This window comes from Callithrix jacchus, chromosome 10, assembly GCF_049354715.1.
Source record: "Callithrix jacchus isolate 240 chromosome 10, calJac240_pri, whole genome shotgun sequence".
Taxonomy (NCBI): Eukaryota; Metazoa; Chordata; class Mammalia; order Primates; family Cebidae; genus Callithrix; species Callithrix jacchus.
Genome location: NC_133511.1, coordinates 46,557,311 through 46,584,876, shown reverse-complemented (window position 1 = coordinate 46,584,876; position 27,566 = coordinate 46,557,311). Strand labels below are relative to the sequence as shown.

At 39.6% G+C, this 27,566-nt stretch overlaps 1 protein-coding gene, 1 non-coding gene and 1 pseudogene across 2 annotated transcripts; all 3 read left to right on the top strand.

The window, feature by feature from the left end:
- The first annotated feature begins 364 nt into the window (after nt 1-364).
- Nucleotides 365-27,524, top strand: MED17 (mediator complex subunit 17). Its single transcript, XM_002754678.6, has 12 exons — nt 365-806; nt 3,636-3,802; nt 6,176-6,395; nt 9,825-9,961; nt 10,050-10,134; nt 11,020-11,172; nt 12,165-12,295; nt 13,285-13,469; nt 16,403-16,540; nt 21,939-22,056; nt 24,569-24,728; nt 26,988-27,524. Exons 1-12 carry the CDS (start codon nt 557-559, stop codon nt 27,197-27,199), a joined length of 1,956 nt encoding a protein of 651 aa, XP_002754724.1. The 5' UTR covers nt 365-556; the 3' UTR covers nt 27,200-27,524.
- On the top strand, nt 12,957-13,057 carry LOC118146035 (small nucleolar RNA U13). Its single transcript, XR_004731504.1, has one exon. It is a non-coding gene; the product is annotated as a small nucleolar RNA U13 (small nucleolar RNA).
- Nucleotides 22,427-22,555, top strand: LOC118145868 (U4 spliceosomal RNA; annotated as a pseudogene).
- Nucleotides 27,525-27,566: the final 42 nt, after the last annotated feature.

The following is a 27,566-nucleotide window of genomic DNA, read 5'->3' as shown; positions in this document are numbered from 1 at the left end:
CACTTTGGGAGGCCGAGGTGGGTGGATCACCTGAGGTCAGGAGTTCAAGACCAGCTTGGCCATCAGGGTGAAACCCCATCTTTTTTTTTTTTTTTTAATATTAAAAAAGAGAAAGGGAAAAGGAAAGGGAAAGGAAGGAAGAAAGGAAAGAGAAAAGAAAAGAAAGAAAGAAAAAAGGCAGGGAATAAACTCCCCCAACTCTAGGCTCGGGAACTGCTCCTTTACTCCAGCGGCGGGCCACGCCTCTTATAGGCCCGGAAGCTTACCCCTTCCTGCCGCTGGATTCATCGGAAGCGCTCTCGGGAGACCAGGAAGGTTCCGCGCCTGCCCAGTTTTGCTACGTAAAACGGGGAGAAGGAAGCTCGCAGTGCGTTCTGGGAAAGTCGCTGGGCGAGCTCTTTTGTTTCCAGCCTGAGCGTTGCGTTCGGTTTCCCGAGGGTCTTCTGAGTCACCGCGGCTCCGGGGTTTGTGTTCCCAGGTCACCACAGGAGGCCTCTTCGTACCTCTTTTTTTGCCTCGCGCGGGGGTCCTCTCACCGCTGGCTGACGCCGCCAGCATGTCCGGGGTGCGCGCAGTGCGGATCAGCATCGAGTCGGCCTGCGAGAAGCAGGTTCAGGAGGTGGGACTGGATGGCACCGAGACGTACCTGCAGCCGCTGTCCATGTCACAGAATCTGGCGCGTCTGGCCCAGCGGATAGACTTCAGCCAGGGTTCGGGCTCCGAGGAGGAGGAGGCAGCGGGGGCCGAGGGCGACGCACAGGACTGGCCGGGTGCCGGATCAAGCGCAGACCAGGACGACGAGGAAGGTAAGGCCTGCCTCTGTTGCCCGAGTCCTCCGGGCTGGGTCCCAGCACCCGCTGGGGTAGCGGCCCTTGGCCTGTCCCGCGACGGGGAGATCCTGTGCATGCGAGAACTTCCAGTGTCCCTCAAGCGGAAGGGTCATGTTTTTGTTACTGCCAGACAAGTTAGGACACAACTTGACGCAATACTCCTGCGAGTCTCCTTGAGTGGGAGCGTTTGAGACACTGTCACACGGTGAAATGTTTAAATGAATACTTCCCTGTAGAGCGCCTTTAATGTGGCACACTTAGTGGCTAAGAGCCCTAGATCGGGACTCTGCCCCTTGCCGGCTCTATGACCTTGGGCGAGTTACTTGGCATCCTTGTGCAGTGTGGATGATGATAGTAGCACCTACCGAAAAGAGGTCTGTGTTGACTGGAATGTGTATCCAGGTCCCAGAGGTAGGCGGGGCCAGATTCCCTAGAGCCCAGTAGGCCGGGATAAGTAAGCATTTGGCTTGTGTTAGGACAACTGAAAGCTTTTGCAGAATAGGTAGAGACATGATTTTGTTAAAGGTTACTGTAGATGCTTTGCGGTAAATGAATTATAGGGAAAACAAAACTGGAAGGAGGAGGCTGGTTAGGAGGGAAGTGAAGAAACAATGAGTGGGTTCTCATTATTGTCAAGGATTTTTTAAAAAAAAATCACAATTCTTATGTTTATGCAGCAGATCGGTGTAAATGGGAATTTAAAGATGTTATCTCAGGCCAGTGGTGTTAGGATAATTAGGAGTCCATTTGCGAAAAAAGGTAAATACTGCTTTATACCTCACACAAAATTTATTTCCACAACAATTTTTGAGGATTGAGATGCCAAATGAAGAAAGTAAAACAAAGGGTTAGAAGAAATAATGTAAGAATAGTTATGTTATTCTGGGAATAGGATAGATCTTCTTAATTTAGGAAATAACAGGACAGGCACGGTGGCTCACACCTGTAGTCCCAACACTGGAACACCAAGGTGGAAGCATCGCCTGAGTGCAGGAGTTAAAGACCACCAGCCTGGGCAACATAGGGAACTCCTGACTCTACAAATTAAAAAAAATTTGCTGGGTGTGGTGGTGCACATCTGTGGTCCTAGCTACTAGGGAGGCTGAGGGAGGAGGATGGATTGAGCCAGTGAGATTGAGGCTCCAGTGAGCTATATGATTGTGCCACTGCACTCCAGCCTGGGTAGCAGAACAAGAGCCTAACACACACGCACCCCCACGTTACAAAGGATAGATACAGTAATTACATAAAAATTAAAAATAACGGGAAAAGATGCCATAAAGTAAGAAGATAAATGACAGACTGGGAGAAGTTCTACACATACAACACAAATTTAGTTGATATCTTCCATATTCAAAAAGTTTCTTCATACTGAAAAAAAAAATGATGATAGGTTGGAAAACTAGGCCAAAGTTAAAAGCAGCTTATAGAGGAGAGACTTCAGATTCCAAGAAACATAATATAGACTCCATCTCATTAGTAGGGACTGGGAAATTAAAACATTATTAAGATACTCTTTCCATGTACAAAATTGACAGAAATTGAACAGATTATTAATATTCAGGGTTAGGAATGTGAACTGGTAGTTTTTGAAAGATAGTTTGGCAGTTTTGTGTCTGCCAGAATTTAATTTTAACTTTTTGTTTGTTTTTTGAGAAGGAGTCTCGCTCTGTCGCCCAGGCTGGAAGGCAGTGGTGTGATCTCAGCTTCTGGATTCAAGTGATTCTTCCACCTCAGCTTCCCTAGTATCTGGGACTATAGGCGTTTACCACCGTGACCGACTAATTTTTGTATTTTTAGTAGAGATAGGGTTTTGTCATGTTGGCCAGGCTGGTCTTGAACACCTGATCTCAGGTGATCTCAGGCATTGGCCTCCCAAAGTGCTGAGATTATAGTTCTGAGCTACTGTGCCCGGCCGAAACTTTTAAATGTATATTTCCTTTGATTCACTATTACCCCTGCAAAAAATTTAACCTGCAGAAAAAGGTGCATATATATTGGGTATATGTTCAGGGTGTTTACCACTGCTAGCATTGTTGGAAGCAATCTACATGTCCATTAAATACAGACAGTTAAATGTATCATATATCTATGTTCCAGAATATCATACAGTATTAAAAGAATTAAGTAGATTTATAAGTGCTAACATGGAAGTGTCTCTAGGACATGTTAAGTGGGGCGGGGGAAAAGCAAGTAATAGAAAATTGGAAATAGATGTATGTAAGTGCATAGAAAATCCTTTGAAAGGGCACATTCCATCTCTTAATAGTGGTTACCTCTCAGGAGGGGAGAGAATAAGGGCTGGGGAATGAAGGAAAACTTTCACTTTTTACACTGTAATTCTTTATCGTGTGAACTCTTTATAATGAATGTTCATGTATTTATAACAATACTTTTTTTTAATGGTTAAAAGGAAGATATGCTAATAGTGGGTGGCATTACAGGTCATTTTTGTTTTGTATTTTTCTGTATTTTGGAAATTGTGTACAACTGTAAGTTCAAGTTCTAAAAACTGTAAGAAGAAGATTATTAAAAAGGTTTACATAAATTTAAAAAGATATTTGAGTCTATAACCTTGTAATGATAAAATTAACCTGTAGAAATAGATACCATATTCTTTTTGTGACTGTAGGAATGCTAATCTGAATGTTAACAGATTCAAGAAAGGGTGGACGGGATGGGATGAGAACAATTTAAAACTAATTTCATTATTTCTCCTTTTAGTACTTTTTAAACCTAAGTGAACTGTCTTCCATTCAGTGTAATGAATAATTCTGTTTTTTTTTTGTTTGTTTCTCTCTTTAGGATTGGTAAAATTTCAACCTTCCCTTTGGCCTTGGGACTCAGTGAGGAACAATTTGAGAAGTGCCCTGACAGAGATGTGTGTTCTCTATGATGTTCTCAGTATTGTTAGGGATAAAAAATTTATGACTCTCGATCCTGTCTCTCAGGATGCACTTCCTCCAAAACAGGTATTCGTGGACTTTAATTGAATAATATTTTACTTATTAAGTCCCAGGACTCTTTTATGACTTTATGTCTATTGTTCTATTTTTCTTTCTTGCAAAATTAAGTCCAGATGAAGATTTAAAGACTAGCTGGTCTAAAACAAAGCCATATAACTACATCTCCTTTATTTTTTTTACTATGTATCTTTGACCCTTGGAAGAGTTAAGTTTCATTAAGAATCTGATGCTTTAAAGGTTGCCAAATCTTGGCTGGGTGTGATGGCTCACCGCTGTAATCCTAGCACTTTGGGAGGCCGAGGCGGTCAGATCACAAGGTCAGGAGATCAAGACCAGCCTGGCCAACACAGTGAAACCACGTCTCTACTAAAAGATACAAAAAAATTAGCTGGGCATGGTGGTATGTGCCTATAGTCCCAGCTACATGGTAGGTTGAGGCAGGAGGATTGCTTGCACCCGGGAGGTGGAGGTTGCAGTGAGCCAAGATTGTGCCATTGCTCTCCAGCTTGGGCAACAGGGTGAGACTTCATCTCAAAAAAAAAAAAAAAAGTTACCAAATCTTAACAAATTCTTACAGTCCAGGTCCTTGGTCTGTGATATATTACACAAAAACGTGATGATATAATGGCTTTGGAATCAGATAGACCTGGATTCAGATCCCGCTTCTGCCTTCATTAACTGTGTAACCTTAAATTTAGCAAGCAAGTTATTTTCTGTAAGTCCTTGGTTTTTCATCTAATCCTTCCTTCTTTCCTTTTTTTTTTAAAGGTGATGGATTAGAAAAATTAGGCCAAATTATGGAGAATATAGAGAGCTGGGAAAAATTGCTGATATTTCATAAAAAATATATTCAGTTTTTGAACATTTGAAGATGAAAGAGAAGCAGCAGAAAGATGAGTTGGTGAATAAAGAGTGTGAAAACATTGAGGCTGCTTGGGTCTTTAAGGAAAAAAAGTGTCAAGACCATGACCAAATTTGTCATGGAGGAGAAGTAATGACTGTTAGAATTTGTAAATAAAATTATTGAATAGAATTACATAGTAATAGTTTCAGAATCTAGAAACGTTGTGCTGGGGGACTAATAGAAATCCCTAAATATGCTTTCTTTTTACAGAGAGAAAATTAAGGCCTAAAGAGGTTTGTAATATGTTCAGATTGCTGTCAAGCCAGTAGTTAGAGCCAAGACTAGAACTCCAGCACCTGACTTACGGTCTCAGTGCCTTTTCTACTGTTCTGTGCTTTTCCCAGAAAGGAGTCTCCAGGATTTCTTAAGATCTCCAGGAACTCTTTGATTTTTGTTCCCTAATACAATTGAAAGATTATTTTGATGTTTTTATGAAGCTTTGTGGTTTTCGACTCATACAGCCAGAAAACTTGCTTCTATTAAACTGGTTGGTAAAATACACAAATTATGGTGATGTGGGTATTTATGTATGCATATATGATACATAGATTTTGATTTCCGAACAGTTTTCTAAAAAAATAGGATTCAGTTAAGTACATTTAATACTAACAATGGCAGGGTGCGTTGGCTGACACCTGTAATTCCAGCACTATGGGAAGGTGAAGCAGGGGGCCAGGAGTTTGAGACTATCCTAGGCAACATAGCGAGACCCTGTCTCTACAAAAAAAAAAAAAAAAAGCCAGGTTTGGTGGTGTGAATCTGGAGTCCCAGCTTCTCTGAAGCCAGAGGATTGCTTGAGCCAGGAGTTCAAGGATATGTGAGCCAAGATGGTTCTACTGCACTCTAGCCTGGGTGACAGAACAATATTCCATCTCAAAAGAAAAACAGTTAATGCTGGGTGATTTCATTCTTAATTCTAAAAGCACTTTAATAGCTATGGTAAGCTACAAAATACAGGATAATTTTACAGTTAGACTCATTGGAGTCATTCATTCATTAAGTCAAATTAAGTCAATGTGCCAGACGTTATTCTAGAGTTTGTGAATATAGTGGTTTCTGCCATCATGCAGGTTACATTGAAGCAGAGATTATAGATGTTAATCAGAAATATAATGAGTGCCAAAAAGGTGATCTATATATAAAACTGTATGCGTGTATGTACAGGATAGGGGGTGGCAATATATAAGGAGAGGAATGGCAGTACATCAAAAGGGGACCTTAACAGGCTGGACAGAGTTGATGCAATGGTAAGTTCTGACTAGCGGCCACTGTAGTGTTTTTGGTTTAACATAAGTTAAGCTTTGAGTTGAACAAAGAAATAGGTTAAGGTTATTGTTTTATAAAAACCATCTTATGTGTACTTTCCCCTCCTTTTTGCTTTTCTTTCACTTCTACATTTTATTATTGATAAAATGTGTAATTTTAGAGTCATTTGAAAATCATGCAGAACTGCATGTTTGGATTGTTTTTGATAGAATCCTCAGACATTGCAGTTGATGTCCAAAAAGAAGTCGCTTGCTGGAGCAGCACAAATACTATTGAAGGGAGCAGAAAGACTGACTAAATCAGTTACTGAAAACCAAGAAAACAAGCTACAAAGAGACTTCAATTCTGAGCTTTTGCGATTACGGCAGCACTGGAAACTTCGAAAAGTTGGAGATAAAATTCTTGGAGATCTGAGCTACAGAAGTGCAGGTATAAATAATTATTAAAAACTATGTTTTGTGACCAGGAGTGGTGGCTCATGCCTATAATCCCAGCACTTTGGGAGGCTGAGGCAGGTGGATCACTTGAGGCCAGGAGTTCAAAACGAGCCTGGGCAACATGGTGAAACCACATCTCTACCAGAAATACGAAAAATTAGCCAGACGTGGTAATATGCACCTGTAATCCCAACTACTTGGGAGGCTGAGGCACGAGAATTGCTTGAACCCAGGAGGTGGAGGTTGCAGTAAGCTGAATTGTACCATTGCACTCCAGCCTGGGGACAGAGCGAGCCTCCATATCAAAAACAAACAAGAAACTATGCTTTGTCTGTAAGTATAATGTTAAACGTCCTTCTGTAATATGTTACTTCTCAGCTACATGTTAATGTTTCGAAATTTTAATTTTTGTTCATATAAGCCAAAACCATTTTTATCAGAGCCTTATAATAAATAGCCTGGTTTCTATTTCGAAACCTTTTAGATACCCTTAGCAGAAAGTTCAAAGATGGGGTTTATGTGTTGGCACACCTTGAAAAATAATTGACTTTTAAGTTCGAAATGAGGTAGAACTAGACTCCTCAATCAAGGCCTTACCTGTAACCCTTAAAAACTGAACATGGCTGTGCGCAGTGGCTCACACCTGTAATCTTAGCACTTTTCGAGACGGAGGTGGGCAGATTGCTTGAACTCAGGAATTTGATACCAGCGTGGGCAACATGGCAAAACCCCATCTCTACATAAAATACAAAAATTAGCTTGGTGTGGTTGTGCGTGCCTGTTAGTACCAGCTACTCAGGAGGATTCCTTGAGTCCAGGAGGTCGAGGCTGCAGTGAGCTGAGATTGCACCATTGCACGCCAGCCTGGGCAATAGAACCAGACCTCGTCTCCAAAAAAAAAAAAAAAAAAAAAAAAAGGAAAAACCTGGACATGATGCAGGTGTTCTTCTGAGAATGTAAACACCCCCCCCTCAAAAAAAACCTGGACATGATGCAAGTGTTATTTCGAGAATTTAAACACACACACACACACACACACACACACACAAACCCGGACATGATGCAAGCATTATTCTGAGAATTTAAACACACACACACACACACACACACACAAACCCGGACATGATGCAAGCATTATTCTGAGAATTTAAACACACACACACACACACACACACACACATACATACATATGTATGTACATACACATACTTAACATTCCTACCCACCCCAAAAAACAGACAAAAAGCCTGGACATGAAAGGAAGAAAGAAACTTTTTATTGTTACTCTTTTCTTTTGCCATTAATCTGCTAAGCTGTTTTTATGTCCTGAGTGAAGAGAAAGAGTGGCAAAAAGGTTTGCTTTCCTTTTTCTCACTAAACTAGGGCTACAACACTAACTTAGGGAATGCAACTTTTGGAGGTATACTAAGGTTTGATGCTGTTGACTTCACATTTTTTGGTCTAAGTTCTTAGTTGTAGGTTTTACAAGGTAATGACGGCGGTGTTTTATAAGCTGCTGAGGCAATAGAGGAGCTGCCTATATGGAAAAACTTAAAGTTCATAGCTCAATGGGGTAAAGGCTGTGCATATCAGGGGAGGAGGCAAAGAGTCTTCATTTTGATAATTGAGATAATGGTACAGTAATATTTGAAAGATTCATTTGCCAGAGTAAGCTATCATTATCTTAAAATTTTTTTTTTTTTTTTTTTTTTTTGAGACGGAGTTTCACTCTTGTTTACCCAGGCTGCAGTGCAATGGCGCAATCTCGGCTCACCGCAACCTCCACCTCCTGGGTTCAGGCAATTCTCCCACCTCAGCCTCCTGAGTAGCTGGGATTACAGGCACGCACCACCATGCCCAGCTAAGTTTTGGTATTTTTAGTAGAGACGGCACCCGCCTCGGCCTCCCAAAGTGCTGGGATTACAGGCGTGAGCCACCGTGCCCGGCCTATCTTAAAATTGTAAAAAGGTAAGTTAAGGTGGTTAAGTCAAATACTGGAGGACCGACATGCTTCAGCATTAATATTAATTGGAATATTTTGATCCCTGAAGGTTACATCTCATTATAAAGATGAATTAAAGCTGATAAGACTGTTTAAAAATTTTAATTGGTAGTCTGTAGAAGCAGCACTTTCTGGTTTTGGATATTTTCTTTTTCACAAATAATTTGTGTACAGGAACTTTACCTAATTCTTTATTTGGGATAGTCACTCATGATTATGGAAATATTTGATCACATTGTTTTTAATTGCGTGAAGATCTTTAGCATCTTCCCTTGTCATAAAACCAGTTACATTTATTTATTTATTTCTGAGACGAGGTTTCACCATATTGGTCAGGCTGGTCTTGAACTCCTGACCTCGTTATCCACCCACCTCGGCCTCCCAAAGTGCTGGGATTACAGGTGTGAGCCACCACGCCCAGCCCAAAACCAGTTACATTTAACCACCTATTCCTTACATAATTCAGTGGTCCAAAACAACTTACCCAAACTTCTGAGCTACACAAAAAGACATCACATAAAATCTCAGAACTGGGCTGGGCGGCTCACGCCTGTAATCTCAGCACTTTGGGAGGCCAAGGTGGGAGATTTGCTTGAGCCCAGGAGTTCAAGATAAGACTGGACAACATAGACCCTATTTAAAAAATATAACATTAAAAATTAGCTGGGTGTGATGGCATATACCTGTAGTCCTAGTTACCTGGGACGCTGAAGTGGGAGGATTGCTAAATCCTAGGAGTTTGAGGGTGCAGTGAGCTGTGATTGTACCACCATACTCCAGCATGGGAGACAGAGGGAAACCGTCTCCAAAAAGATAATAAAAAATTAAATAAAAAATCTAGGAACTGGTTGAAAAAAGGGTATTATATGCACTATCCTCTTTCTTTCTGTTGTTGAGAGCAGAGAGCTTACTTCAAAACTTAGTACAGAGGCTAAGCTCCAGAAGTGTTTCATCCCCAAGGTTTCAGTCTGAGGAATTGTCTTCTAGGAGTACACCCATTTTTATCAATACTCCATTGGAATAAAACAATTTGGATTTTCTATGGAATTTCTTTTTTTTTTAAAGATGGGGTTTCACCATGTTGGTCAGGCTGGTCTTGAACTCCCGACCTCAGGTGATCTGCCCGCCTTGGCCTCCAAAGTGCTTGGATTACAGGCCACCACACCCAGCCCGAATTTTTATTATAATGATGTCATTAGATTAAGAAGTGTTTTTTTTTTTCCTAAGGTAAATAACTCCCCCTCCCCCATTTTCTTTCTTTCATTTGCTCACCACTCCTCACCCTTTCCCCCAAAACATACGATTTTTAGTGGGAACTTACTTTATGATTCAGTGATGTGGATGGAATTATTATATATTTAATAATGTGTGTCAGAATAACATGTTTTTTTAATTTTCATATTTTTAATACCACATTAGGATCTCTCTTTCCTCATCATGGCACATTTGAAGTAATAAAGAATACGGATCTTGATCTGGATAAAAAGATACCTGAAGATTACTGTCCCCTTGATGTCCAAATTCCTAGTGATTTAGAGGGGTCTGCATATATCAAGGTATTTGTCAAAATATTTTTCATGTAATTTCTTATGAATAGCCCTGAAGCTAATTTGTTAACTTTTTTTGTTTTTTGTTGTCATACAGGTTTCAATTCAAAAACAATCTCCAGATATAGGTGATCTTGGCACAGTTAACCTCTTCAAAAGATCTTTACCCAAATCCAAACCAGGTGTGGTTATGTTCTGTCCTCTAATTTCTGGTCTTATTTGAGCTGACATTTTGAAATAAACTGAAGATAAATATAGTTTAGGAATAATAGAAATTTTGAAGTAAGAACAATTCAAAATATACTTATTTTGTCAATAAATCATTAGTGAATAGCTATGCAACCTTTTTTTTCTTTCTTTCTTTTTTTTTTTTTTTTGAGATAGCTTTTGTTGCCCAGACTGGAGTACTGTGGCTCGATCTCACCTGACTGCAACCTCCACCTCCCAGGTTCAAGCAATTCTTCTGCCTCAGCCTCCCAAGTGATTGGAGCTACAGGCATGTGCTACCACGCCCAGCTAATTTTGTATTTGTAGTAGAGACTGGCTCCTCCATGTTGGTCAGGCTGGTCTCAAACTCCCTTCCTCAGGTGATCTGCCAGTCTCAGCCTCCCAAAGTGCTGGGATTATAGGCATGAGCGACCAACAATGTTTTTTAAAAGAATGGACTGACTTACTCTTTTTCTCTGTTAAAGAAGTGAGGTGTTTATATTTTAGAAAGAATATAGCTTTACACAGTGGCAGTATCTTAGCCATTGCAGTTTATCTGTGGCATGATTATTGCTAATTGCTAATTCCTTCTTTAGGAATCGAAACTTCCCTCTTTAGGAATGAAAGCTTCGGGGAATAAAAAACAAAAAAACCTTCCCAGTACCCTGCCGGATGATTTGTAACACAGTTGGCATTAGCAATAGAAAATTTCTATTCACAAAAAAAGTGAATAGAAAAAAAAGAGTATACTGTAATATAGTATTTTTCTGAACATTTGTCGTATGTACTCAGATTGCCATTTAAGCTAATTAATGCATAATATTGTTAGAAAATTGATACATACATTTCTTGTCTTTCAGGTTCCCCACATTGGCAAACAAAATTAGAAGCAGCACAGAATGTTCTCTTGTGTAAAGAAATTTTTGCGCAGCTCTCTCGGGAAGCTGTTCAAATTAAATCACAGATTCCTCACATTGTGGTGAAAAACCAGATTATCTCTCAGCCTTTTCCGAGTAAGCGCAGCCCTGTTTTGACTTTATGAACAGGACTTTGTGTTTTGAGGAATAGGACAGAGAAGGTAGCTGTTAGGGTGTGTTGGGAGAATAATAAGAGCAAAGAAATCGTGTGTTATCCAGTGTGACAGCCAGTAAAGCATGTAACACAGACTGTACTGTGGATTCAGTTCTGTGTCCTAAATAGTGTGACCTTTGGGTTTTTAAGCTACGTATCAAAAATTTGCACTTATATAGTCATTATTGTCAAGTGAAAAAATTCGCCCTAGCATAGCTACATTTATTTAGCAACAGTTGCTTTGAAGGGAGATTGTCTAAATGAGAGGCCAGTTTAAAAATGTTTACTCTCACGCTGATTGTCCCAGCGCTATGGGAGGCCAAGGTGGGGTTATCACTTCAGGTTGGGAGTTCGAAACTGGCATGGCCAACATGGTGAAATTCAGTCTTTACTAAAACAAACAAAAATTTTTTTGAAGTTTACTACTCATAATATTTTCAAATTTGTAAAAACTGGATTTTAATTATATTGTTCAAAAGCAGGTAGACTTGTCTGGGATGAGTTTGTATTTAGCTTTGCACTTGTTTTTTATGTAAATTCTAAGGGTGGTCATCTTAGAATGAAATAGGTTTTAGTGGTGAGAAATTCCATCCTACTTCTTATGGGAGCAGGGAAGACTGACTGTCTTCTACTCAGTAAGACTGGATACCAACTCTTATTTTAACGGAAAAAGCAATATATAGCATTTTTCACCAGTCTTTAGCCACAGCTCAAGGGCAGCAACCATATTATATGTCAACAGAATTTGAATTATTGAAATACAGGGTAGTTTTTTATATTCATGAATAGTCATCTTAGTATACAAATGTTAATCATGAGGCCTGATCTTTAAGTTTAGAATATATCTGTTGAAAATGAGCTGTGATTATACTTTATGAAGACAGCTTGTACCTTCCCATATTTTATTTACATCTGTCCTCCTTTTTATAAATAGACTTGCAGTTATCTATTTCTTTGTGCCATTCCTCAAATGATAAGAAATCCCAAAAATTTGCTACTGAGAAGCAAAGTCCAGAGGACCACCTTTATGTCTTAGAGCATAATTTACATCTACTGATTAGAGAGGTAAGGAAATAAATGTTTTCATGCATTGTGGTGAGCACGTGCAGGTCAGTGAGTATGCACAAAGCCCCCCTCCTCTGCTGAGTCCTGATTATTGACATAGCAACAGCATCACTGTCTAATATGAAAATCCTTGCTGTGTGCTTGGGCAATACAGAGATAATCAGAATACTGTCCCTGTTCCCAATCATACCTTCTAGTGATAGATGTAAGTTTTAAAGTAGAGGTGTAAGAAACATGATGTTCAAGTTCAGAGGGAAGGGTGATTCTCACTGGGGGAGATAATGGAAAATGTCTTGCCAGAGTCTGTCAACAGACTAGTTTTATTTTAGGACATCTTCTATTTACAGATTATCTAAAACTGTTTCCAGGGTGCTGGTTCACAGGCCAGGGTAATTTCAAAGGAATATCCTGTGCAATTTCATAGAAGTATGTATTACAGTCTCCCCTGCCCCATCCAAAATCTGATTCAGTTGATTGTGATGATGCAAGAATTGTTTTTAAAAAGCTCCTCAGGAGGTTCAGATAGGCAGCTAGGTTTGGGAACCTCTAATCTAGGTTATAATGAAAGAACTGTTTACTGATTGCATGTGTTCTATTTATGAGACTCAATGAAGAGGATTGTTTTATTTTAAAACTTTTAAAATAAAAATTAAAGCTTGAGATCCTTTTGTGGTTCAAAAGCATGATTGGGTTTTCATGCTCATGTGTGAGTTGTGGCTCCCTCAAACCTTATTAGGATATCGTCACATTACCCATTTGACGTGAGAAAAGGAAAAAAATTACAGCTTGAGAAGGACCCTTCTCTTTACAGACTTGCATTATGTATGACCTATTAGATGCTTGCGTTTTTCTCCATATCAGGATTCTTTTCATATGTGGTTCAAATCCATTCCTTTCAGTGTTTCTAAGATGTGACCCATGTTTTGATTAAATATTACGTAGCATTTACTGTGTGGGTATTGGTTATTTAAAATGGCTGTTTTTGTTAGTTTCACAAACAGACCTTGAGTTCCATCATGATGCCTCATCCAGCAAGTGCACCTTTTGGCCACAAGAGGATGAGACTTTCGGGTCCTCAAGCTTTTGATAAAAATGAAATTAATTCATTACAGTCCAGTGAAGGGCTTCTGGAAAAAATAATTAAACAAGCAAAGCATATTTTTCTAAGGAGTAGGTAAGGTTGAACAAAGTTACTGTTTTCTGTTTTTTCTTTGAAATTGCATTCTGTTTTCTTGTATTATTTCATATACTTTTTTGGAATGCTTTAACTTTTTTTTGCGGGGGAGAGTAGAGGAAGTGTAAAAGTTTATTTGCCGTCATAGACTGGGTCCTGTCAAGTCTGGGGAGGACTTAGATCCACATCTGATCTAACAGTGTATTCTTTCTAACACTGTCACTTTTTTGCAAAGACAACTGACTAGGAGCAATGTGCTTTATGACAGCATACTTTCTTCGGTAACCCAGCCATGAGATACTTATTTCTGAACTGATTTAAATCTTTTCGTTGAGGGATGCTGTATTTTTTATTTCTTGCACATTTTGGAGTTTGAAGGACACTCTCCTTTATGTTGACTTATTTAATCTTTGTTCTTTGGGACAGGCGGTATTAACCTTGTTTTTACTGATAAGATTGAGGCTTAAAGAAGTTATGCACCTTGCTCAAGGTTACATAGCTGAAAAGTTGCAGAACCAGGATTCATGCCCAGGTCTATGTAACTCTCAAAACTGTTTTTTTTTCTTTTACATACATTGCCTATAAAATAACATGGCATGAGTACATATAAATGTATCTTTTTCAATGCTAAAGGGTGCTTTTCTATTTTATTATTGGTACTTAGTGAAAAGGCCTGTTTTTACTTCATTTATAATTATGCATTGGTAGTACTCCAAAAGTTCAGGCATGGGCATTGTCGTTAAAAAGATGATATTTTATTTTTGGTTTCCAGTATTTTTCTTATTAATATAGTCTTTTTAGTATATTAGTTTGTAGTCTTAGGTAGAAATTTAGGTCCTTCAGCTTTTAGTAAAAGGAATTTTTACTAAAAAAGGGAGATACTTTAGAGAAGACAGCATGATGCAGTGAAAAGAGTAGTGGACTTGGGTGAAAGGTGTGTAAGCCAAGGCTCAACCACTTGCTAGGTAACCTTGAGCAAAACATTTAGTGTCTATGGCCCCCCATTTATTCCCCTGTCAGTATTAGGTATAGGAGTGGGGTCTTAGGGTCATAGTAAACAATGTATGTAGAAGTGTCTTATAAGTAATAAAGTATCATATGATAAGTTACTGTTACCATTAATAACAGTTCAATTTAAAAAGCTGATAATATGAGTAGATTGTTAATGTTGCAAATTTCTGATTCACCATAAATTTAAATCATCCCCAAATAAATGATTAGCATGAAAATAGCTATCTTTAGAACCATTATAAATTTCAGAGTAGTAAGTGTAGCCTTGTAAGCAGCAAAGCTTTAAAAACATTACTTGTTTCTGGTATACAAAAAGCTTAGTGAAGAAAAAGACCGTGACTGGGCGTGGTGGCTCACGCCTATAGTCCCTACACTTTAGGAGGTCGAGATGGAAGGCTTGCTTGAGCCCAAGAGTTTGAGACCAGCCTGGGCAACACAGTGAGACCTTGTCTCTACAAGAAGTTTTTTTGAGTTGAAGTCTTGCTGTGTCACCCAGGTTGGAGTGCAGTGGCATAGCTCACTGCAACCTCCGCCTCTCGGGTTCAAGTGATCATCCCACCTCAATCTCCCAAGTAGCTGGGATTGTAAGTGTGCCCCACCATGCCTGGCTAATTTTTGTATATTTAGTAGAGACGAGGTTTCACTATGTTGCCAGGCTGGTCTCAAACTTCTGACCTCAAGTGATCCACTCACCTTGGCCTCCCAAAGTGCTGGGATTATAGGCATGAGCCACTGCCTGGCCAGGAAATCTTTTAAAAATTAGCTGCTCTTGGTGTGGTGGCTCATGCCTGTAATCTCAGCACTCTGGGAGGCCAGACATATCCCTTGAGTCCAGGAATTTGAGACCAGCCTGAGCAACATGGCCCATCTCTACAAAAAAATTTTAAAATGTAGTGGTGGTATGCACCTGTAGTCCCAGCTCTTTGGGAGGCTGAGTCTGGAAGATCGCATGAGCCTGGGATGTTGAGGCTGCAGTGAGCTGTAGTGACACCACTGCACTCCAGTTGGGGTGACAGAGTGAAACCATGTCCAAAAAAAGAAAAAAGACTGATATGTATGATACTTATGCACAGTGAGATCTCTTGACATGCTAATATATTTTTATGTATTTATGCTTTGGTTCTAAGCTTTGGCTGTTGATTAGTGTGTATAAGTTTACTGGCTTTGGAATTAATTCCCAGGTTTTTGGCTCTGGATTTAGACTCCCAGCTTTTGTATCCCAATTTACAGCTATGTGGCCGTGGGCAAATTACTGAACATTGCTAAACTTTTTTCTCTTCTAAAAATGGAAATAATAGTGCCTACCTAAGAAACAGAGTTGTTAGTAAGATTAAATAATACAATTTATGAAAGCACTTATTATAATGCTTGCTGTATAATGAACACTTGATGAATCTTATTTCTCATTTGTATTGATGATATTTTTCTTTTTTGGAGTATAAGGTTTTGATTATGCAAAAGATCTCCAGCTTCTCTTCAATATGATTGTAATTTCAATACAGTAATGGGTCTAGATGTGGGTATGCTACAAGTCATTTACTACCAGGGATCAAATACTGACATTTACAAATGATTTATATTGGGTTTGTACCCTATACTATCCTTCTCACTCTTTTCCTGATAAGTTTTCCTGAGGGGAAGAAAACGAATGAGTTAAAGGGAATAAACCCATCATGAATCGTGATAATCAGGAGTGTGTGATGAGTGTGTATTGTAGTGTGAAGCTGAGAACCTACACATTCAAGCAGTGTAAAAGGGTTCTTAGAACTACCTCTACCTTTATTTAAAGGCTGCTTTACACTTAGTGTTAGTTCTAAAAAGTAGTTATCTAGTTTTAAAATTTTCATGAAACTGATGAATCATTTATATTCCTATCATTTTGTGTGATAACTTCAAGTTTTTTAACTTCTTGTGTTTAAAAGAACTGCAGCAACCATTGACAGCTTAGCAAGCCGAATTGAGGATCCTCAGATACAGGCTCATTGGTCAAATATCAACGATGTTTATGAATCTAGTGTGAAAGTTTTAATCACATCACAAGGCTATGAGCAAATATGCAAGTAAGTGGCCAAAATAAAAGTTTTGTATTTAATATGTTAACTTGCTTTTAATGTATTATGTTTGCTGAGTAATTATATTACGTATTTGGTTTTTATTTGCTAAGGTGGCATAACATTTCTGTGAATTATATCAACTGTAGAGTTTTTAAAAAATAAGTGGAGCCTCACTCTTTTACCCAGATTGGAGTACAGTGGTGATCATAGCTGACTGCAGCCTCGAACTCCTGGGTTTAAGGAATTCTGCCTCAGTCTCCTGAGTAGCTGGGACTATAGGTGTGTACCTAAGAAACAGATCTATGTTGCCCATGCTGGTCTTGAACTTCTGGATTCAAGCAATCCTCCTGTTTTGGCCTCCCAAAATGCTGGGATTACAGGCATGAGCCACCACTCCCAGCCCATTTTTTTTGATGGCAGTTAGTTCTTAGGAGAAAATTCAAAAAGTCTGTTTTTAAACATTGTAAGAATGAGAGGTAAGAATGTCTAAAAAGTAGTCTCTATTAGGTAAATGTCACATGTTTGAGCTGGGGTAAACAGTGAACCCCAGTGCTGGGCAGAAAGTTGCCTTACCTCTTGAGACTCCAGGTCTGCTTCAGTTCTTGCCTAATGGCTATACAGTAAGTCTAGTATATTTGAACTGAATAGGGTCATTTGTGTTCTAGCCTGTACTCTCCATGTTATGCCTAAAACAGCTGAAGTTTTACAGCTCTCATGACCTGGTGTCGATCCTGGGTCTAATCCAGATCATGATTATGCCCTAAAAACTGGGTTGATAATTGCGTGTCTGTGAAGGAGATAAGATGGTTTTTGTCCCCAGCCTTCATAAGGATGCCGTGTACTTGATATACATTCACAAATCACAAGTTAATACAATTGTTTAGTAAGCCATCAAAGGACTTTTTAGGCTACCTTTTGAGCCTCTGTGAAATTTAACACCTGACATTTATCAGGGTCTGTGACTATTTTTAATTTTTAAAGTGTTAGTTGCTTTATTTCCTATTTGTCTCAATTTATGTTTTTGAGATGGTGTCTTACAATGCTGTTGTCCAGGCTGATCTCGAACTCCTGGGCTCAAGCAGTCCTCCTGCCTTAGCCTCCTGTGTAGCTAGGACTACAGGTGTGCACTACCGTACCCTTCTTAGTTGCTTTATTTCAGACAGACTTAATTAGCCACAGTAAAGCAAAACATACTGTCAAACACAAAATAGCCACCCTTAGGAGTAGGGGCAGAAAATACCTTTATAATCCTTTTTTTTTTTTGAGATGCAGTCTTGTTCTGTTGCCCAAGCTAGAGTGCAGTGGCACAGTCTTGGCCCACTGCAGCCTCTGCCTCCTGGGTTCAAGCAGTGTTCCCGCCTTAGCCTCCTGAGTAGCTGGTGCGTGCCACCACACCTGGCTAATTTCTGTATTTTTAATAGAGACAGGGTTTCACTGTGTTGGCCAGGCTGGTCTTGAACCCCTGACCTCATGATCTGCCCTCTTTAGCCTCCCAAAGTACTGGGATTACAGGCATGAACCACCATACCCAGCCTTATAATGCTATTTTTTTTCTCTTTCTTTTTGATTTTTCCTATGTACAGTCATTTCCATTTGGAATTTTTTAGCAGAGGTTTTAATTCACTTAAAAAAATGCAAAATAGGTAAGTGCAAGTTTAGATGTAGAGTATGAAAGAATACACAATGGGAAAGAAATTAGCCTCGAAACTTTCAGAGAAAGATGATGGAGTAAAGCAGAATCATAGAGTTTCCTTCCCCTATATCTAAAGAAATAATAAAATAATTGGGCTGATTGGGGGTGGGCTGGGAGAAAGTAAGCATCAAACATAGATGAAAAAGGTTTGGATTGCATTTTTAACCATTAAGACTGGGTGATGGAATGATAGGCTTTCGTTATAGTTATGTTGGTGTTTACTTATTTGCCAATAAGCTTTTTGCCCTCCTACTGTTCGTGTTTAAAATTTTCATAATAAAAAGTGAAGAGAGAGTGAGTGCAATGGAAAAGAAAAGAGAAAGTTATCATCATTGAATTGTTAATACTAGAACTAAGACTAAAACAGTGGGATTATGGTTACGGGTCCCAATGTAAACGTTCTAAACTTCCATGAAGAAAGGTTCGTGATAATGTAGCCTTGACAGAATCAGGAATGAAGGAGAAGTAGAAGGCAGTAGTAGAGTGCTCTTTTCCTCATCTTCTATAGCTGGTATATTAGGATTCTCTAGAGGGACAGAACTAACGGAATAGATACATATATGTAAAGGGGAGTTTATTAAGTATTAACTCACAGGATCACAAAGTCCCACAATAGGCAGTCTGCAGGCTGAAGAGCAAGGAGAGCCAGTCTGAGTTCCAAAACTGAAGAACCTGGAGTCTGATGTTCGAGGGCAGGAAGCATCCAACATGGGAGAAGGATGTAGGCTGGAAGGCTAGGCCAGTCTCTCTTTTCACATTTTTCACCTGTTCATATTCTGGCTGTGCTGGCAGCTGATTAGATTGTGACCACCCAGATTAAGGGCAGGTCTGCCTTTCTCAGCCCACTGACTCCAATCTTAATCTCCTTTGGCAACACCCTCACAGACATGCCCAGGATCAATACTTTGTAGCCTTTAATCCAATCAAGTTGACACTCTTAACAGCTGGGCTCAACTTAGGCTATTGAAAGTTGAAAATAATTCTCAGAACTCCTTTGGATGAATCATTTAAAACAGTTTCTTACACATCTTTCTAGGAAACTCTGTGTATTTATGAGTATACATATCCTACCTGTACCTGTACCCTACCTCTCTTTAAAATTTTTTTTTATATGCATGTAGAAGACATGTAACTCTACCTCTCATGCAGTTTTGTATGCTTTTAAAAAAACATAATACATGTAACAAAATTCACCATTTTAAAGTGAACACAGTTCAGTGGTTTTTAGTATATTCCCTGTTTTGTAACTGTCATCATTATCTAATTATGGAACATTTCCATCTCCCCAAAAAGAAACTACGTATTAGCAATCATTTGGAATTTACCTGCCTTTTAAACTCAGTAGTATTTTTTTTAATAGTTCAACTTATGCAGATAGGCTTAATGATCAGAAGAAAATGGGATCAATTAGGAAAAACTGTATACAGGAAATGCTATACAGAGTAGGAGTTTCTTTTTATGTGAACTATTTTAACAAGTTTTCAAATATGTGATTGTTCTGAATTCTTCTGAGTTAAAATTAATCATGTGGCCATAAGATCCAGAAATGCAGACAAGTACATATAATAAATAATTTGTTGCTCAGTTGTATTATATTAGTGAGTAAACATTATTTTGTTAGCACATAGATCTACCTCATTTTTTTTACAGCATTATTGTATTTCATTATATGTCCCAAACTTTTAATCAGTCTTCTGTTGTTGAACTTTTTTTTTTTTGTGATGGAGTTTCGCTCGTTACCCAGGCTGGAGTGCAATAGCGCGATCTCAGCTCACCGCAATCTCCGCTTCTTGGGTTCAGGCATTTCTCCTGCCTCAGCCTCCTGAGTAGCTGGAATTACAGGCACACACCACCATGCCCAGCTAATTTTTTGTATTTTTAGTAGAGACGGGGTTTCATCATGTTGACCAGGATGGTCTCGATCTCTTGACCTCGTGATCCACCCGCCTCAGCCTCCCAAAGTGCTGGGATTACAGGCGTGAGACATCGCGCCCGGCCCAAGCATTTTTGCCGTGTGCAGGTATATCTATCTATCAGGTAAAGTCCTGCAAGTATAATTGCTGGGTTAAAAGAGAAGGACATTTGGCGGGCCTGGTGACTGATGCCTGTAATCCCAACATTTTGGGAGGCTGAGGTGGGCAGATCACTTGAGGCCAGGTGTTCAAGGCCAGTGTGGCCAACATGGTGAAACTCTGTCCCTACTAAAAATAGAAAGATTAGCTGGGCGTGATGGTACGTGCCTATAGTCCTAGCTACTTAGGACACTGAAGTGGAAAAATTATTTGAACCTGGGAGACAGGTTGCAGTGAGCTGAGGTTGTACAACTGCACTCCAGCCTGGGTGATAGAGTGAGATCCTGTCTCAAAAAAAGATAAGGACATTTACATTTTAATTGGTACTATCAAATTGTTCCTCAAAGGGGTTGCCAAAACTATGCAGTTGCCAATGGTGAGTGATAAGAGTCCCCTGTTCCTTCACACCTTGTTTTAAGAAAAGAATTTTAAAATGTGGGTTAGATTTACATGTCTTTAAGCCTTTTGAGTTTTGTGTTTTTCTTTGAGAAAACAGTGTAAACTTTAGTTCATCAAAAGTACAAACTTAAGCCAGGCATTGTTGCGAACACCTGAAGTCCCAGCTTCTCTGGAGGCTGATTTCAAGGATGCAATGTGCCGTGATTTCTTAAATTTTTAGCAGTTTTTTTGGGAAGATTACAGTGATCTGCTTGTTATTTACTGGCTTTTATATGAGTTTTTTTATTTGACCTAAGCCAAATTAGTGGAGTTTATGTATTCTGACTTGTAGGAGAAGGTAAAGAATTAACAAAACCATTTCTCTTACTGTTTGATAATTTGCTCTTCGGTTAACACTGGCTCTAATCCCTTGAAAACCTGATAAGGAAAGATGGCATCTGTATTAATAGTAAAAATGATCTCACATTGGTAAAATGCATCTGAACTGGGAGAAATTTTAAATAACTGATGGGAATGCCTTTGGACTTCCCTGACTGGTGGTGACTTTTAAAGCTGATCTTGGCTTGTGGAAACCATGCCTATGGTGTTGTTGCAAGAGCTTTTTGGCTCCCGTTAGGGCAGGTCCCACATATACCCAATGTGGATCTCATCTTGCAACAAAGGTATTTTGCTGCTATATAGACAGTTGCATGGCCTGCTGGCATGCTGTGGTCTCTCCAAATCCTCTGGGTAGACTAGCACTCAGTGTGGTCTATTGTATTCTGGAGTAAGTCTGCTTAGTTGAACCAAAGAATACTCCTGCATCTCCTTCATGGATGTTTGTGTGGGTTATTAAAACTTTTTTTTTTTTTTTTTGGCCAGGTGCAGCAGCTCACACCTGCAATCTCAGCACTTTGGGAGGCCGAGGCAGGTAGATCACTTGAGGTCAGGAGTTTGAGACCAGCCTGGCCAACATGGGGAAACCCCATCTTTACTAAAAATACAAAAATTGGCCGGGCGCAGTGGCTGGCGCCTGTAATCCCAGCTACTTGGGAGGCTGAGGCAGGAGAATCCCTTGAACCTGGGAGGCGGAGGTTTCAGTGAGCTGAGATCATACCACTGCACTCCAGCCTGGGCAACAGACTGAGACTCTGTCTCAAAACAAACAAACAAATACTTTTTAATTTGATGTTGAGGTTTATTGTTTATAATACTGTATAATTTTGAACATCTCTGAATTTTAGTATATGTGTCTATAAAGGTCCATCCAGCTGCAATTGAATATTGGAGTTGAGCAGATTCGGGTTGTACACAGAGATGGAAGAGTAATTACACTATCTTATCAAGAGCAGGAGCTACAGGATTTCCTTCTGTCTCAGGTACAGTGGCAGATTGTGTCTTAAGCCTCCTTGTTTTCATAGCTACTTAAATAACAAATTGGTTAAGAAGTAGTTAAAATGTAATAAATTAAGAAGAAATTTTTTTTACAGTAGAAATTAAATTCCGTTTAATTTCTAATGCACATTTTACAACCTGTTGGTTAATTGAAAATGCTGATAAACTGTCCTAGGTTTTCACGTTGTTTATGTGAAGATGAAGGACCAGTTCTGAGACTAGCAAGTTTTTTCCCTGATGTCATATTTGTTAAGATTTACAACATCTGTAGGGTTTACAACATCTCCAGAGTAGAGAATTCTTAACCTGAAGAAAACTAGAGAAAGGGAGATCATATATAAAACTATAATGACCAGCTTTGTGCAGTGGCAGTATCATAGCCAATGAGGTTTATCCGAGGCGTGATTATTGCTAATTGAAAACTTTTCCCAATATTCCGCCTTGACAACTTGAAATATAGTCGGCACTGGGGCCGGGCGAGGTGGCTCACGCCTGTAATCCCAGCACTTTGGGAGGCCGAGGCGGGTGGATCACGAGGTGAAGAGGTCGAGACCATCCTGGTCAACATGGTGAAACTGCATCTCTACTAAAAATACAAAAAAATTAGCTGGGCGTAGTGGCATGTGCCTGTAATCCCAGCTACTCGGGAGGCTGAGGCAGGAGAATTGCCTGAACCCAGGAGGCGGAGGTTGTGGTGAGCTGAGATCGCGCCATTGCACTCCAGCCTGGGTAGCAAGAGCGAAACTCCGTCTCAAAAAAATAAAAATAAAAATAAAAAAAGAAATATAGTCGGCATTGGCAATTTTTGGAGACTAAATTATATTAAAAAAAAACAAAACAAACAAAAAAACCCTATAATGACCATTATCCTTAATAAATGAAGTAGTTTAATCATAAGTCCAAGGGGCAGTATAGAAAGTGATGGGTTTGAGGCGGGGTATGGTGATTTGCGCCTATAATCCCAGCACTTTGGGAGGCTGAAGCAAGAGGATTGCTTCAGGTCAGGAGTTCAAAACCAGCCTGGGCAACATGGCAACACCCTTGTCTCTACAAAACTAGAAAACTGGGTGGGTGTGTTGTTATGTACCTATAGATACAGCTATTAGGGAGGCTGAGGCAGGAGAGTTGCCTGAGTCCAGGTGTTCTAGGTTACAGTGAGCTATGATTGGTCCCACTGTGACAGCGAGATATCATAAAAAAAAAAAAAGTAATGGGTTCTAATCCCAGCTCTACCATAAACTTGCTTTGTGACATCAGACAAATTTCTAGCCCTTTCTTTTTATATCTAACAGCATTTTTTCTATAATTTCTTCTTGGATTTTTTTAATGACCCAGTGAAATACTGAATTGTGAGTTAAAGCATAGGTTTTTGAAATGCTAATGTAAGATACTTTCCACCCTAGAAGCAATCATCTTATATACTGATTTGCTTCTTTGGTGCCAAGTAAATAAAATTCATTTGTTAGATATGGCAGCTCTTAGATAACTATATCCAAATTGGCTTTGGTCACCTTAAGCACACACACAAAAATATATTAGTACACTATGAGTAGATACCAGAATCAGTGAAAGGTCTAGAGAACAAGGCTTGCAAATGGGTAGGGATTAAGGCTAGATATCAGAATCATGGCCAGGGGAATAGCACTAATGCTGTCCCAGCACTACTGCCTTCAGCACGGGTGACGGAATGCATTCTAAATTGCCCTCATTGTATCAGTCAGTCTTAAGAAATAGGCGGCATGCTCAGGAGGATAATTTTAGGAGGGCCTAGTTACTAAAGATCTATTTACAAAGGGGTAGGTATAGGAGAGCCAACAGGGATAGTGTGGTAACCTGCCGCCCGTGGTAGTAACCAGGTAACCAGACCCCAGGGGCTTAGTGGTCACCATTCCTAGGCCAAAGTTAAGAGGAAGGACAGGTTACAGGAACTGTAAGGGGGGCAGTCATGTAGAGCAATCCATCTTGAGAAGACCAGCAGCCAGTCAAGAGCTACAGCCAGCCTAGACAACCTCACAGGGAGGGTGCCAGGAGAATAAATACGCTGACTTCACTCTTCCTTGCCATCCTGCTGCTTCCCATTGGATGGCTCCCATTATCTTAATCCAGCCCTAAGCCAGAGGACGTAAGAAGCTATTAAAGTAACCACGTGTGTCAGATTCCCAGGGCAGAAAATAAGGTAGACAGTGGATTTGAAGGGGGCAAATGTTGCACCATATTCAGTGATCTAGACAGGAGTCTGCAGTTGGCCAAATTTATGTCATGTGTCTGTGTTTAAGTTGCCAGTGGGCAGGTGAAGCAAGTGTCAGTCAACTTCAGTGGAAGGTGGGTTCCTGTTCCCTCTCGCTAAGTTATACACAGGAGGATTCCTCAGACCTAAGGTAGCGTTGCTGTACTAGGCAATGAGCACCCCAACAAAAGTTTACTTTATGGTCGTGATGTCAAGTCACTGCAAATATCTCTTCTGATTGTCAGTCAAATGTCCTTTTTCGTTCACAGATGTCACAGCACCAGGTACATGCAGTTCAGCAGCTCGCCAAGGTTATGGGCTGGCAGGTACTGAGCTTCAGTAATCATGTGGGACTTGGGCCCATAGAGAGCATTGGCAATGCGTCTGCCATCACAGTGGCCTCCCCGAACGGTGACTATGCTATTTCAGGTACTTTCTGTTGCTTTCAATGAGAAGGGATCATTGGGAGTTTGGCTTTAACCTTTAGGTGAGAGTTATTTATCTCTGTAATAAATTAGTTAATGTTGTATTTACACTCAATATTTATTTGATCATAGCTATTATTCAGAGCAAGAGATTATTATTTGTTTCTAGTATTTGTAAAAAATGTTTAAATTGGCAGCACATTTTCCTCAGATAGTCTGAAAAGTATCAATAGCTCCCTCCTCAAAGAGACCAAAGAGTTCCCAAGCCCCTTCTACCAGCATTCTTACTCCTGCAGTTCCAAACTTTAATGGATAAAAACTTTAAAAAAAAAGTACTGCTGCAAACATGGGAAGAAAAAGATCTGATTCTAAAAAGAGTGAAGGGCTGGAGCAGAGAGGAGAAGTATTTTAATTAATTAATTTATTTGTTTTTGTTACGGAGTCTCACTCTGTTGCTCAGGCTGGAGTGCAGTGGTGTTATCTCTGCTCACCGCAACCTCCATCTCCCATGTTCAAGCAATTCTCCCACCTCAGCCACCTGAGTAGCTGGGACAAGAGGCGCCCATCATCACATCTGACTAATTTTTGTATTTTACGTAGAGATGGAGTTTTGCCATGTTGGCCAGGCTGGTCTCGAACTCCTAACCTCAGGTGATCTGCCTCCCTTGACCTCCCAAGGTACTGGGATTACAGGCGTGAGCCAATGTGCCCAGCTGAGGAGAAGTATTTTATTAAGCACCTACTATGAGTAGGCACTTTATAGACACTTGCATGAGTATTATTACATAACTTAAATTTATATTTGAGGCACTTACAATTTTAGCATGATCTTCGTTTCTAATATCTGCTCTGACTATTTTAAAGATACAATCATGTGTTGCATAACGACAGGGACAGGTTCTGAGAAATGTGTTGTTAGAGGATTTCATCACATGATAATAGAGTGCACTTACACAACCCTAGATGGTACAGCCTACTACATACACATCTGGGCTACGTGGCATAGCCTGTTGCTCTTAGGCTACAAACTTGTACAGCATGTTGCTCTATAGACAGTTGTAACACAATGGTATGTGTGTACCTAAACATAGAAAAAGTATAGTAGGCTGGGCACAGTGGCTCACACCTGTAATCTCAGCACTTTGAGAGGCTAAGGTGGGTGGATCACGAGGTCAGGAGAACGAGACCAGCCTGACCAACATGGAGAAACCCCATCTCTACTAAAAAATACAAAATTAGCCAGGCATGGTGGCCCATGCCTGAATCCCAGCTACTTGGGAGACTGAGGCAGGAGAATCGCTTGAACGCAGGAGGCAGAGGTTATAGTGAGCCGAGATAGTGCCATTGCACTCCAGCCTGGGCAACAAGAGTAAAACTCTGTCTCAAAAAAAAAAAAAAAGAAAGAAAGAAGGAAGGAAGGTAGGTAGGTTACAGTAAAAATATGATATAACTTATGGGACTACCATTATATATGCCATCTGTCATTGACTGAAATGTTATGCAGCTTATGACTGTGTTTGAAAGAGTGGGCAGTTAGAAATATTTCCCCACAGGATCACAGCTTGTGAATCTGCAGGCTTGGTCATTGCTGGATCTTTTTTGCTAGGAATTTCAAAATACCCTTTTCTTTTCCCAAGTAATAGTTAAAACCTCATTAAAACCTGAAGTTCTTAATTCAGAATAATCTTTCCTTCATCCCTTTCAGTCCTGATTTTAAGTGGTCGAGGTTTCATTACATATTAGGCATGTATTAACCAATTCATTGAATGACCTGTATTATCAAATGAATGTATTGAAAAAAATAGGTGGAAGTGCCAGGTGTGGTGGCTCATGCCTATAATCCCAGTCCTTTGGGAGACTAAGGTGGAAGGATTGCTTGAGCCCAGGAGTTTGAGACCAGCCCTAGCAACACAGTGAGACCTTGTTTTTAACCGCTACCCCCAAAAAAGCTTTGTATATTTTTCAGTGCTGCATGTGGAAACAAAAGAGATTATTTCCTGAAAATAGGACATTTGACATTCCTAGGTCAAAACTCATCTTTGTGGTACAAATAATAATTCATGAGTATTTATATCAGCCTCTTATATAGAAATTATAATTTTTTTTCTTGCACATTGAAACTGAAAAAGCACTTTTTAACAAGAATGTTTAAGTTGATAGACAAAGTTTTTGTATTCACAGTAGAATGAAGTTGTGGGATTTACCTTTGTTATTTCAAGTTTGGTAAACTAGAGTATATTCCTATTTTTGTTTTTCTCCACAGTTCGTAATGGACCTGAAAGTGGCAGCAAAATTATGGTTCAGTTTCCCCGTAATCAGTGTAAAGACCTTCCAAAAAGTGATGTTTTACAAGACACCAAATGGAGTCATCTTCGTGGGCCATTCAAAGAAGTTCATTGGAATAAAATGGAAGGTCGAAACTTTGTTTATAAAATGGAGCTGCTTATGTCTGCACTTAGTCCTTGTCTACTATGATTTTTTCCAGAAGTTTCCAGAAACTTTGACTTGAAATGTTTGCAGATCAACTATAAGCACAAAGAATAAATAACTTCCAAAGGAGTATTGTTTTTAAAAATAATAATTAGGAAATGTGTATTTAGCACATTGAGTGCTTTCACTTTGTAAATCACAAGAACTTTGAAATGCAGAAGTTTATGTACAGTTGTATATGCAGTAATGGCAAGATGTAAAATAATACATTTTTCATGCAGTTGAAAATATTACTAAAGGGTTTGGATTTGCTTTTTAAAATATTCCTTCTTTGACGCTGACATCAAATAAAGTGTGTGGTTAAAAAAAATCTCCAAATACTTTTTTTCCCCCAAATACATTTTTTTGAGAT

Bases quoted from the DNA above. Each gene is read 5' to 3' on its own strand.
- MED17 (XM_002754678.6), top strand. From the start codon at position 557: ATGTCCGGGGTGCGCGCAGTGCGGATCAGCATCGAGTCGGCCTGCGAG. The intron at 807-3,635 runs GTAAGGCCTGCC...TTCTCTCTTTAG, and splicing joins AGACCAGGACGACGAGGAAG to GATTGGTAAAATTTCAACCT. The intron at 11,173-12,164 runs GTAAGCGCAGCC...TTTTATAAATAG, and splicing joins TATCTCTCAGCCTTTTCCGA to ACTTGCAGTTATCTATTTCT.